Source organism: Populus alba, chromosome 17 (assembly GCF_005239225.2).
Source record: "Populus alba chromosome 17, ASM523922v2, whole genome shotgun sequence".
In the NCBI taxonomy this organism is placed as follows: Eukaryota; Viridiplantae; Streptophyta; class Magnoliopsida; order Malpighiales; family Salicaceae; genus Populus; species Populus alba.
Window position 1 is genome coordinate 16,601,520 of NC_133300.1, and position 13,656 is coordinate 16,615,175.

The 13,656-nt window shown below is 32.4% G+C and overlaps 1 protein-coding gene across 1 annotated transcript; it reads left to right on the plus strand.

Moving 5' to 3' along the window:
* Positions 1-4,294: 4,294 nt before the first annotated feature.
* LOC118029702 (proline-rich receptor-like protein kinase PERK8) lies at positions 4,295-11,087 on the plus strand. The gene is made up of 8 exons (XM_035033611.2): positions 4,295-6,098; positions 6,973-7,383; positions 7,901-7,987; positions 8,462-8,532; positions 8,804-8,886; positions 9,183-9,330; positions 9,912-10,073; positions 10,155-11,087. The coding sequence occupies exons 1-8, from the start codon at positions 5,084-5,086 to the stop codon at positions 10,362-10,364; spliced, it is 2,187 nt and encodes a 728-aa protein (XP_034889502.1). The 5' UTR covers positions 4,295-5,083; the 3' UTR covers positions 10,365-11,087.
* The last annotated feature ends 2,569 nt before the right edge of the window (positions 11,088-13,656 follow it).

Sequence of the window (13,656 nt, forward strand, 5' to 3'; positions counted from 1 at the left end):
GTAGATACTTGATTTGAAAAAATATTTAGGAAACTACTATAGATGAAGACATAAATTTAATGTGGATCTTAGTAGTGCTATAATTTATTTATTTTTTTAATTTTTGTTTAATCAAGTTTTCTTTGCTCTTCAATTTTATCTTTTCAAGTTAGGTTTATTTGATATTAGATTTTATGGTTTGCTTCAATTGACTTCATGTTGGGTTCTCGCAATGTCAAAGAAAAATTATAGTGCTTGTTTGATGCTCGATTTGGAAAAATGCACTTTGATTTCATTGATTTAGAACAATTGGTACTTTAGGATCATATTCAAAAATGAAATTAGTGTTCAAGGGCTAAATTGAAAGAAAAGGAGGGGAGTGGCTGACACATGTAAAAAGGCTTGCCTTGTTTCGGCTGCACATGTGGTGGCCACAAACATTCATTTTTCCCTAGTATCATTTAATTCATCTCAAGCATCATTTTACATCCATGACAACACTTGTAAGAGGACTAATTTGGCTCTAGCAACACAATTTTTCTTCATTTCTTCTTTTCTCTCTCCTTTTCTTAATTTCTGTACGTGTGCACATAGGGTCATTTTTTTCCTTTTAAAAAATTGAATATATTTTTTTAATTTTATCCTTTAATATTTTGTTGATTGAAAATTGAAATTAATGATTTATTTTCTATGAGATTATCATAGTTTTATTTTTGTATTGAGGATTTGGCAAGTTATCTCAACCTTCAAGGTTAACTTGGGTTGATCTAATATTACAGGGTTATGTTTTTTTATAAAAGAATCCTCCGAGGGAGGAGGGCATGCCTTTGAACAAAGAAATGGCATGATTGATTAGTTGGGATCACTTTGAATCTTTTCCTTTTTATAAGAGATTTTCTACTCTCATTTTTAAATACCCAATTAGCATGCATCACATTTCACTAGAAAATAACTTAAACCACACTTTAGCCAATTCTTTGTTTCTTAACCTTCGTACCTCTTTTAGAATGTCCAACAAATAGTTGTTGACGCGAATGACTATGTAGCTTAAGTAGTTGTAAAGGTCTCTTTTCCCTCAAGAGATCTTGTATGTGAGGCTATTTTTTATAATAATAATAATAATAAAACAAGTAGTTATAGATAACAATGTTGGCTAGTGTAACTGTATTTTGAAACTCAAGCAATGAAGAAACCACAACCAAGATTACTAGGAAAAAATAGGTCAATACTCATTATCTTCCCCATTTCTTTCACAAAACTAGGTGAATATTGTTAATGTACAGGCTCTCACACGTCATACCACAAAACTAGAAACAAGAAAAAACTTTTATCACAACCCAACCAAACCTCCTCCATAAGCACATGTCATACCACTAGAAAGAGAACAATACGTTGCTCCTAACATTGATGTGAAAGCATGATTTTGGTTCATGTACAGGCTCTCACATGCCATTTGAATGGCATAGAGACTATCATATGCTGACACGTGCGTCAACTTTTTTTTAATAATATTTTTAAACCTAAAATTATCAAGACATCCCTATCAAAATTCAATAATAACAAAAAAAACTAGTCTAAAAGATCTAAACTCCCCAGCATTTAGCCTTTGATTTTTTGAATTACAAGGGTAATTCTACCATTTAATTGTTTTTTTATAAAAGAAAAGGATGAATAAGCCTCTCTATACATGTATATTTTTTCGCTCCCAACAATATGGTTATACATTTATTGTTCCTTTTTTTATCTTAAATGATAGAAGAGCCCTCCGTTAAAGATTATTTTTTTTTTCTTTTAAGGGCAAAATAATATTTATATTGTAGCAAAAGGAAGTGCATGTACAATTTTACCCCCAATCATATATGCAACGCCAAATAACATCTAACATGTTTAGTAATAATTATCTTTACATTGATTCAATTTACAGTAATATATGTCTTGATGAATAGTGAAAGATTGATATTTTTTTAGTTTTTTGTAATCTGGTTTGTAATGAAGATAATGTTGTTTTATAAATATTGTATTATAGTTAACAGTTCTTTATTATTATTATTTTTATTCTTTGTAAGGCATTATCTATCCTTTTAGGTTAGTGAAATTATTTGGTAATAAAACGAAATGCAAAGTTTGCTGACCCTTTTTTCAGAAACCAAGTTACATTTTCAAAATTCAAATTGAAATTGACATTTTCAATAATCCCAGTGTTATGTTATTTGGTCAAAATTCTATTAATATAAAGGGGTTATGTCCTTCAAGTGCCAGTCAGGGAAAGGGTGGGAACCTTGCTTAGGAACTAGGTAATGGCGAAATTGTTGAAAATGAAGTTTCAGTTGTCTTGAGTACATCTTTCTTTCAAGTTTTGCAATCAAATTTGTTGATGACGACTTGAGGTAATGGCGTAATATCAAGTCATCTTTCATCGCTTCTCTGATATATATATTTTTTTATCATCTCGAAAAAAGAATTGCAAAATGTTTTGGCATCAAGTTTTCAAATGAAACATATAAAATGTTTTTATTCAAATTCAGTGATGTTTGTAATAAATTAACGATTTTGAGTTGCTGGTAATCTGAGTTTTAGGAACAGTTAGGAATAAAGTATTTTTGGTGTTAAATGCATCAAAATGATATTTTTTTTAAAATTATTTTGAGATCAACACATCAAAATGATCCAAAACATAAATATAAATTAATTTCTAATAAATATAATAAAAATTTTAAAAATACATGATAATCTCTTTCATAATAGCTGTACATAAAACTTTAGGTTGGTTTTGTTTTGTGATGGTACAATTTTTTAAGGGTTTTATTTTTTTCTTTTACTTTATTTTAGATTATTATATATAGCCTAAGGGTGTACTTGGCGATTCATTGTTTTGTAATTTTTTTAAAAAATATTCAAATTATATATATATTAATAAAAAATATTTTAAAAAATAATCTCTATCATTCTCATAAACACCGTGAGTCAGCCCTAGCAATAATAATTCCCCACATATCAGGATGCCTTATTCGTCTTTACAATTTTTGTTTGGACATAGAGTGGTGATTATAATCCTTCAAGGTGGTGTGTCTAAAAGAATATTGGTAAAATTAAAGTATGCATGAAAATGATATTAGAATACTGAATACTGACCGAAGAAAGCTGTGGGCGAGGTCGCAAGAACATGCATGGGAATAAAGGTTGATAATTTTGTACCATTGCATTTGGAATAAATTTTATTCTTCTTAGAATTTTGATCTATTCTGAAAATTTCCTTCAAATTCCAGCTGAAACATTTCAGTTCCATTCTATTGTTTTTTTCTTGTCAAATACTGTTTTTTTTTATAAAAAAAAAATTATATTTTTTAATTTTATTTTTTAACATTTAGTTTAGTGAATATTAAATTTTATAATTTATTTTTTTAGTGTTTACCTCAATTTTATAATCTACCTAACGGATTTATATACTTTAATAATTTTTTAAGGAGCTAAAATAAAATAAAATTTTACAAATGATTCATGTGTGAATCATGATATAAAACACACAAAAAAATATTAATTGTGTCAAAGTATTTGGATATTAGCTTTCATTTCATATATATATATATATATATATAGACTAAACTCTTTTTAAATTATGATTAAACAAGTTATATAGACCTAGACTTAAATTAGTGCATTGATGATAAACAAAATTTCAATTTCTTCTTGGAAAAAATTTACTGCTATCTTAAAATAAATATTAATTTTCTAGGAGATGCAAAATCCAAACCTCCCCACCTTCTGTTCTATCTATTCAAACAAATAAAATTAAAAAATGCGGAGGCATATAAGCAATCTTACCGTTGAGTGTGTGTTTTTTATAAAATAATTATTCAAATAATTTAAAACAGTGATTAATGTATATATACAAGCAAGAAGATAAAATAAAAGGCAAGAGACCAAGCTTTCATCGTTAGCTCAACCAACTTTCAGAGGATCCCACCACAAACAACACCAAAAGAAAAACTAGCAGCTACAACTTGGCAGCTAATTTTTGCAGGAATTAGAAGATCAAGAAAAATTCTAAATAAACCTTCCCGTGCATGGTAGTATGTGATTAGTGATATCATATGGTGTTATGTTTTTTTTTTTTTTTTTGTTGGTGTTCTGAATGTTACCTTCAGCCTGTATTTTTTTAATGTTTCAGAGCCAACTGCTGTATATTATTTTGATCTGGTAACAATTTGCTAATAATTTAAATAAATTCTCTCTCTCTTCTCTAACTCACATAAAAGAAATTCAACAGACAAAATCTCCAAAATGTTGCGGTCAAATTTCATCGTGCGAAAAACACACACACACACACTATATTCTATCGATCCATCCTACATTCCTTCCTGCTCCATGTGAAGTAAAGACTAAAGGTTGGCTTTCTGTAATTGCCCCACGTTCTTTGCATATTTTGTGGGCACACACACCTCCATTTGCAAGAAAAAGAGAGATACTTTCTTGAAAATACGCCATTAGAAAACAAAGTTTGCAACTTGTAAGAAACAAAGGTGCCACAGTTTGCAACTTGCAAGGAACAAAAGTGCCAAAAAATCTTCATTTTGAAAGACATGCAAGAGCTTTTCTCTTCTGTGTCTTCTTTGCTGTCTTTTTGGTGTTCTGGGAATGCTGCATTTGCGCATTAAAGTTGAAAAAAAGAGAGATAGTTTTGGAGTCAACTGGCTTAGTTGATCTCATTTTCGTTCAAGTTTTGAGGGTTTTTTTATCTGGTTTTTGCTCGTTGTGGAGCTTTGAGAACTGGGTTTTTGTAAATTTGGGTTCTTAGAGCTGTGTCTGGGATTTAGAGGATCTGGGTCTTCCCAGTGAAAAAGATAAAGTGAATTACTTTTGCTTGAATTTTTGAAGTGGGTTTTGTACATTCTTATCATATGTTGAAGAATTCTGCCATTTGGTAGTGGAAGAGTTGACAAAGCTCGAGTCTTTTGTATAGTTGGAGTATTGTATCTGACAGATGATGTAGTGTTGATGTTTGTGTGCTAAGCAATTTAAGATTTAGGTTCTAGTTACCGACTTTCCTAAAATTAGAAATGGCTTCGTAAGAAATTTAGACATCTTGTTCTTGTTAGATACAAACATGGCTTCCTTAACACCTTCACCAGATTCTTCTCCCTCTTTAATACCAATCTCTATTTCACCACCATCACCACCATCATCACCAGATTCTACAACCAATTCACCACCTCCTTCGACATCTCAGCCTGATAAGACCACTGACCCTCCAGTGCCTTCAACACCATCTAACCCTGCAACCCCACCTCCTCAATCCCCACCACCAACCCCACCTGCTGCTTCCCCACCAGCTCAACCACTATCTCCACCACCATCACCAATAATTCCCTCAACACCTCCACCATCTGCCCCACCACCATCACCCCCGGCATCCCCACCACAAGCCCCTCCAGCATTAACACCTCCTTCACCACCTGCTGCGCCTCCCCCTGCTTCTACTACTTCACCGCCCCCTCCGAATGAATACCCTCCCCCACCAGTAAGCACCTCCGCTCCTCCACAAGCCTCTCCAACACCCCCACCTCCCCTTCAAGCTGTTTCACCTTCTCCACCTCCTCCTGCAAATGTCCCGATACCCCCTTCTACAAATTCGCCTCCTCCGCCAACAGCAAAGTCCCCTGAAACTCCCCCTGCACCTCCTACAGTCACTACTCCTCCACCTAGTTCTCAATCTGATAGTCCTCCACCAAAAACAAATTCTCCTCCTCCTCCAATACCCACATTGCCTTCACCACCTCCATCAGTTCCATCAACCTCATCAACACCTCCGTCAATATCTCCTCCAGCTCCTCCAGTTAATTCATCAGCAACAGGAAGTCCTACCTCACCCATTCCCTCTATCCCAACAGAGAAACCAACTGCTAGAGCAACTAATGACACCAATGTCTCTGCGAATACCTCATCCAGTGGTCCTGGGGGTTCAAACTCTGGAGGTGCAGTTGCAATAGGCATTGTGGTTGGGTTTGTAGCACTCAGTCTTCTAGTGATGGGTGTGTGGTTTGCACAAAAGCGAAAGAGAAGAAAAGGAGAAAATATTGGTTACACTATGCCTTCCCCATTTGCCTCCTCACAAAATTCAGGTAATTTATTGAACATTGCTCTATTGTAATCGGTCATGCAGCTAGTTTTGATTGATTCTCAGAAATTTTCGTTGCTGAAGCAGTTATGGTGTTGTTTAAAAGCCCTTAGAGTTTGTAATTGTTTTGCGAATGAGGATATCGAACATGGCTACTTGATGCAAAATCTGGATCTTCAGTGAAGTAAAATCTTTTTTGTTGGAGTGATAAGCCTTGTGAGGAGATATGTGCCAATCAGTGTAGAAAGATGATACTTGTCTGTTAACACAATCCCCTCGTAAGACATCCTCAAAGACCGATCTGATAGCTTTCCCTGTTTAGAGATATGAAATGATATTGGATGTTCAATTAATGATTTATAGAGCATCTCTAATGCATTGATCCACGCTGTTGACATCTAGCAATTTAACAAATTGTTTTGGGGCTGTAAAACAAGTCCTGGAGGCTGGATTGTATCTAAGCCCTTTTGAATTAGCTTTGCAATTACTTGTCTTCCAATCCCCCTTTTAGACAATATCATATCTGAATCATAGTTACTTTAGTTGTCTTGGTCTTGGTTTCTTCATAATTATTTATTTTTCTAGTACTTGGCTTGTCATTTTTTGGCGCCTTTACTTGATCCAGAACAATCATCTAGTTCATTTTCTGGTTTTCCTATCCTATTGACCTTAGTTTATGGATTAAAGCATAATGTGACATTTATCTCCTTTTATCATCTCTTTTCAAATGAGCGGCTATGCCAAATATTCTTTTTAAGTTTATTGGCTTCAAAGTTTTGAAGTAATGATGTTTTCTTTTATGCTATTAGGTTGTCCAGGAAGAATATTTAAATGCTTGCTGATATGTGATGGGAATTAATGAAAGTCTTGCTTTACAGATTCACTATTTCTAAAACCTTATCCTCCAGCTCCCTTGGTTGGCAGTCATTCTGGCAGTGATTTCATCTATTCACCATCAGAGCCAGGTGTGATAAATAATTCAAGGTCATGGTTCACATATGAAGAACTTGTCCAAGCCACAAATGGGTTTTCAGCACAGAATCGTCTAGGTGAAGGTGGATTTGGTTGTGTATACAAAGGTGTCCTGGTTGATGGAAGAGAAGTAGCTGTGAAACAATTAAAGATTGGTGGTTCTCAAGGGGAGCGTGAATTCAGAGCAGAGGTTGAGATTATTAGTCGAGTGCATCATCGACATTTGGTTTCACTGGTGGGTTACTGTATATCCGAGAATCAAAGACTGCTTGTCTATGACTTCCTTCCCAATGATACTCTTTATTACCATTTGCACGGTAAGCTCATAGTTTGGAATATGAAATAATAATTTATGCTAGTTTCCTCCATGAATGATTTATCTTGATGCATATGACATGTTACATATTTCTTTCAAATTATCATGAGATATTTGCTTGGCATAAAATTATCCAATCATATTGGAATTTTCACTGCAGATCTTTTAAAAATGTCCTATGCCTTGAAAGCATTTTTTTTCCTGAAAATTTATGTTGGCTAAATCACCTGCTGAATTATGATGCCGGCAGCTAAGTATTGTGAATAGGTTTTACAAAAATGGTTATGTGACTGTGTTGGTTGCAACAGGCTATTATGCTTACTGGGTTTTAGATGTTTTTGTGCTGGCTTGGATTCTTACCAATCTATTGCTATTTGCTAATTTTTCCGTCTTATCCTATTCAATTAATGTTAGTAAAAGTATTTTCATTTTAATTATTTTGGGTTTTCATGCTTCATGCTTCATGCTTGAAGCTCCACGGCAAATAGTATTTCCTAAATTCTTATAGACCTTTGCAGGTGAAGGCAGGCCACTTATGGATTGGGCAACAAGGGTCAAGGTTGCTGCTGGTGCAGCTCGTGGCATAGCTTATCTGCATGAGGATTGTAATTTTCCTGTTTTTCTTGGACTTGACAATTTATGTTTACGAAATTGCATTGACAACAGAGGACATAAATGATTTGATTCCTAGGACTAGAAGCTTTGTCCTTCTATTTTAAATTTTGGCATACAAGTGCCAATTATAATTTCTTCATCGTTAGTTGATTAAGTGTAAATCCAAGACGCATTCTAGAACAATTTGATAATATGTTGAAAACCTTCTTGAGTAATTTGAATAGGAACAAGCACAGTTGAAGTGGTTCTTGGTTGTTAGCAGAATTAACATGTTGGCAACATGCATTCTTCATCCTGCAAATATTATATGACGTCCTGTCCTCATCACACTAGTTAATATCACTTGATACTTGCAGAAAAGCTCATGCACTATGTTCTCCTTACTGTCTCACATCTGTTTCTATTTGTAAGTTTGCAACATTGAAAGACTTTTTGGTCTCATTTTTTTGTGTGATGTTTATCAGGCCATCCACGAATTATTCACAGGGATATCAAGTCATCTAACATCCTTCTTGATGACACTTTTGAAGCGCAGGTATGTCTGTTTCTGAAAATCCTAATATCACTAAGAACCAGGTTTTGCTATGGGGAAACTGCCCCTATGGCCAATTACTTTTTCCATCAGAATACTGGTGGAATATTTTATTCCTTTATCAAGTAAACGATTTTCTTTGGCATTATTAGACTTGGAAGCTGTCTAATATGTTCCATCTCTGTGCACTTGGAACATGTTTCTGTTTTCTTCTGTTTCTATGATAAATTCTTCGAGTTCCAATCTCATTATTAAGCACATTTTATTATATCAGGTTTCAGATTTTGGGCTTGCTAAGATAGCTCTGGAACTGGATTCAAACACACATGTATCCACACGTGTGATGGGAACCTTTGGGTAGGTGCCCTAACTACTTATTTCTTTTATCATTTATTGTGATGCTTACAAAGGTTGAAAAGAAAGCTAAATCACGTGTTTGTGTGAAAGGAAGTAAACTGGCTTTTAACTGTATGATTTTTTTTAGAGCACACAGGGATAATCGTATTCTTTTCATAGCTGATGGAGTTTAGATGGCATTTTTGTACTCACATATTTTGTGCATAGCACAGTCCAGATGTAATTTTTAATGTTGATGTCCTGGTAATGTGTGCCCTAACATTCTTTTATTTCTATTTTGAACATTGATTTTCCAGGTACATGGCTCCAGAGTATGCAACAAGTGGAAAGTTGACTGAAAAATCTGATGTTTATTCATTTGGGGTTGTGCTTTTGGAGTTCATTACAAGCCGTAAGCCTGTGGATGCTTCTCGGCCACTAGGTGATGAAAGCCTCGTTGAATGGGTAAGTTCAATAACCATTCCAATCCATTTTCTAGTTGATGCTATACATTCAAGAGGTACAAATATTTTATGGTTTATTTGGTTGGTAAAATGTTGGAGACGTCCAATTATTACCCTGAGAACTAATTTCCCTATTTGAATTCTCTAGGAATGTCAAATTTTATCTTTTAATTAGTTAAGCATTTTACAAGCTCACAATTTAAACAATTGCTCAAGATCGAACTTTTATGTACAGTCATGTTTGCAATTTTGTGCACCTAATTTCACAGTATTAACGTGAACTTTTACTAATCTAGCTCCAAAGTTTTTCATATTCATCTTGTTTAAAAAAATTAAACTTTCTAAATGCGAACTAAGCTTCTTTGGGCTCAGAATTTCTGGCAATCCCAAATCCAGAAGTGTTAGAACTGTGCAAAATGTTGACTACTTGTAACACAAGTCAGTCATGCACGTGAGCTACTGCGAGTCCGCAGGATGTGTTCATTGGTGCTTGGTCGCAGCTTGGCAGGGTCTTGGCATAGATATTGCTATTTGTAACATTAACGACATGGTACACTTTTATTGAGCATTCCAAATTGTCAGGCTCGACCATTGCTCACCACTGCGCTTGAAAATGAAGACTTTGAAGCATTGGTTGATCCAGAGCTGGAGAAGAACTATGTTCCAAGTGAAATGTTTCGGATGATTGAGGCAGCTGCAGCTTGTGTGCGTCATTCAGCTGCAAAAAGGCCACGAATGAGTCAGGTTGTCATGTGTTTGTGTGGAATATTTTCCTTATTGGACAAGCCTGGCTAATAGTTTTGCTGTTTGTTTTTGCCATATTAGGTGGTGAGAGCCTTGGACTTGTTAGATGAGTCATCGGATCTATCTAACGGGATGAAACCTGGCCAAAGTGAAATATTTGATTCAAGACAACACTCTGCACAAATCAGAATGTTTCAGAGGTTGGCATTTGGTAGCCAAGACTACAGCTCAGATTTTTTTGATCACACCCAGAGTAGCTGGAGGAGCAGAGATCCTGGGGGTTATGTTTAGTCCCCAGATGCATCAAAATTCCTAAATTTCCAATCTATAACATGGAATTTGTTGTAGCTGATTTAAAGAGTGATGGTGCTCATTGGTTGGATCTTGAGACCCTTGATTGAGACCTTATCCAATCTCAGCAAGAATTGCCACTGCCAATCCATGTACATTCTCTTCCCTTCACTTGTTACTGCTTTCATTGTCAGCTAACACGATTTCACGTGTATGGCTGCCGCATTTTGTATCCTCAGAGTCCATATTTGTATTTATATATATTATAGCAATGAAAATCACCAATCCACTTATTCCTGCTGAGTCTTGCTTTTTTCCTTGTGTTCCTCTGCTTTTTGTTTATTGCCAGCAACTTACTTTCATCCACGGTTTAAGACCTCCCAACGCAGATTTGCTCTGGAAACGTACTTGTGAAAGCTTTTCCTACCACACCTAGACTTTTGCAGAGTATCATAACTAGGTGTTGCCCATGGGAGGAAGATTTAGGAATGCAAAAATGGACAAGGGAGTCCTAATCCAGAAATCCTTGCTGATAACGAGAGATTCCTGGATAAGAAGAAGGTTCTATTGAAGAGAAAATATATAACCCTAACGAGAGATTCCTGGATAAGAATAGGCTTCAGAGAATGATGAATAGTAAACTGAACTTTTAAAGTTTTAAGCCTATTTTCTTGATTGTATCTCAAATTTTGTCTATTAGTAAATAGAATCATTTATTCTCAATGGATTTTTTAGGGTTAGACTGATCCAGTCCAAATCAACTAATATTATAATACAAAGAAAATATGTCCTGAAACTTAAAAAAATTCCTAGAATGCATTCTCACCAAAATAAATGAACAAATAAATAAATAAAATGAAAATAAATAATAACTAGATATCAAATAAAAGAATACAATACATATTTTTTCTTTTAAAAAAAAAATTATCATCTCATAGGTGATTTTGTTGCTAGTTAATGGATTAGTATTTAACTAGATTGCTGGCATGCGTTCACGCTGTAGATTAATTATTTTTTTTTTTTAAAGAAACAAAAAATATTTAGGCATTGTTAATGTTTTTTCTAGTAAAGATTTTTTTTTTAAGACCATGTGAGGATTGACTCGACATGGCTCGATCAACTTAACGAGTTCAAAAACAACCTAAATGAGCGATAAAGAAGTAAGTTTGATTTAAAATAAATATTTAAAATGAGATTTCTTTTATAAATATTGAAAACGATAAAATATTGGATTGAATCAGGTCAACTTGGGTTAACCTATCATTTTGCATGCATAGTCAAAAGACCATAATAATCTATATATATATAAAATATATATATATATATATAAAACAATTATGAAGCTTAATTTTGAATAAACTCAATGCTGAAAGATAAAATTGAAAAAAACTCAATTCAAAAAAAGACAAAAAATGTAACTCAATTCAATCCGAATTAACATACTAAAATTATGAATCGAGTCATAAGATCAAAATAATCCAATAGAAAGTAAATTAAAATAAATTATGAAGTTAAATTCCCAATCAATCTAGTTTTGAAAGATTCAATTTAAAAAAATATATATAAAAAATAACTTGAGTTAACTTGGGTTAACCCGCAAAACTCGTGACCCGCTTCATGAGACGGGGATAACTCATAAAATTTAAATTAAAACAAATCACGAAGCATAATTTTCAATTAATTAAATATTAAATGATGAAAAAAAAATTCAAGTAAACTTGTCAAATCTACGGCTTAGATCATAAGATTTACATAACCTTATAAAAAATAAATTGAAAAAAAATATAAATTTCAATTCTTAACAAATCTTATATTAAAAGATTTTTGTAAAAAGAGCATATTGAAACTCTTTCTAATTTATCAGATTTTAAATTTTTTTTAGCTACAGTTGTGTATAAAATGCATGGATATAAAAAAATTAATTTGATTAAAAAATAAATATAAATATGTTACTGAAGTAAACTCTTATTGATTTAAAATAGTAGGAATAGGTTATATTCGTATATTTTATTTTAAAATAGTGATTAAACTATACCCTAAAACATATAATTAATTGTAAAGCAATAAGATTTATTTTAAAAAATATTTTTTATCATCTAGTAAAAAAGAGGTAAGATTTAATGAGATGTATCATGTTCTTGGATGGATAAGACAAAAATTATTATAAGTTAGGGTTATATTTTAAAATCAATAGCATTAATTTAGGGTTTATGTGAAAGTAAAATAGAGATTGTTTTTTTTTTAAAAAAAATTATATGTAAATATATTAAAATAATATTCAATTTTTTTAAAAAAAATTATTTTAAACATAAGATATCAAAATAAATTCATTTAAAAAAAAAAAAATTTAAAATTTACTAAAATTTTAAAGTTGATATCAACTTAAAAATTAGAGCCGCAGGATATCAATAATTACATTTGAAATGGATATCATAATGGCAAATTCAAAAGTCAAAGATCAGTCGTGTAGCAAACCCTAGGAGTCTTTTTCAAAACTTATCTGCAAACCATACTTATTTTAGTTTAACTACTGAAATGTCTAATCTGACAATAAAAATAACAATACATTTTTTTTTATTGTTATTCATATTAATACTATTATTAACAATAGTATCACTATAAAAAAAAAAAAGACATCATTTAAAACAAAAAAATCTAATGATATCATATAACAATCTTAAACAATAATTAATTAATCTAATTTATAATTACTTGACCCATAATAATCTCAAACATCAACCAATTCTCTCTAATTCCAAAAGATTTTACTTGATATGAAAAGATTTAACAATCCTTATAAATTCTCCTAAAATTTACCAATTATCACACATTCTCACCAAGATTTATCAATTATTAAAAAATTATATAGTCCACATAAACCCTAGTATCAAAAAATTTGCAAAATTTGACAAAACTCATCAATTCTCACAAATATCAACCAATTCTTCTAAAAACTTTTAGTTCTCACAAATTCTCAACAAAATTTATCAATTGCAAAACTTTTACGTAATTCAGATAGCCCTAATATCAAAATATTATAAAATTAAAAAAATGATTCATCAATTAAGAAAAATTCTCACCAATTCTCCTGAAATTTATCACTCCTAACTATTTCTCACCAAAATTTATAAATTTGAAACAATTCATCAATTAACCCCAATTCTCCAAAAATTCAACAATTCTCACTAATCACACAAACCCTAATTCATATAATTTATACGTCATTGATGTAATTTATATCTTATTGATCTAAATTCAACTAAACCCTATCATAACAAAATAAACCTAAATA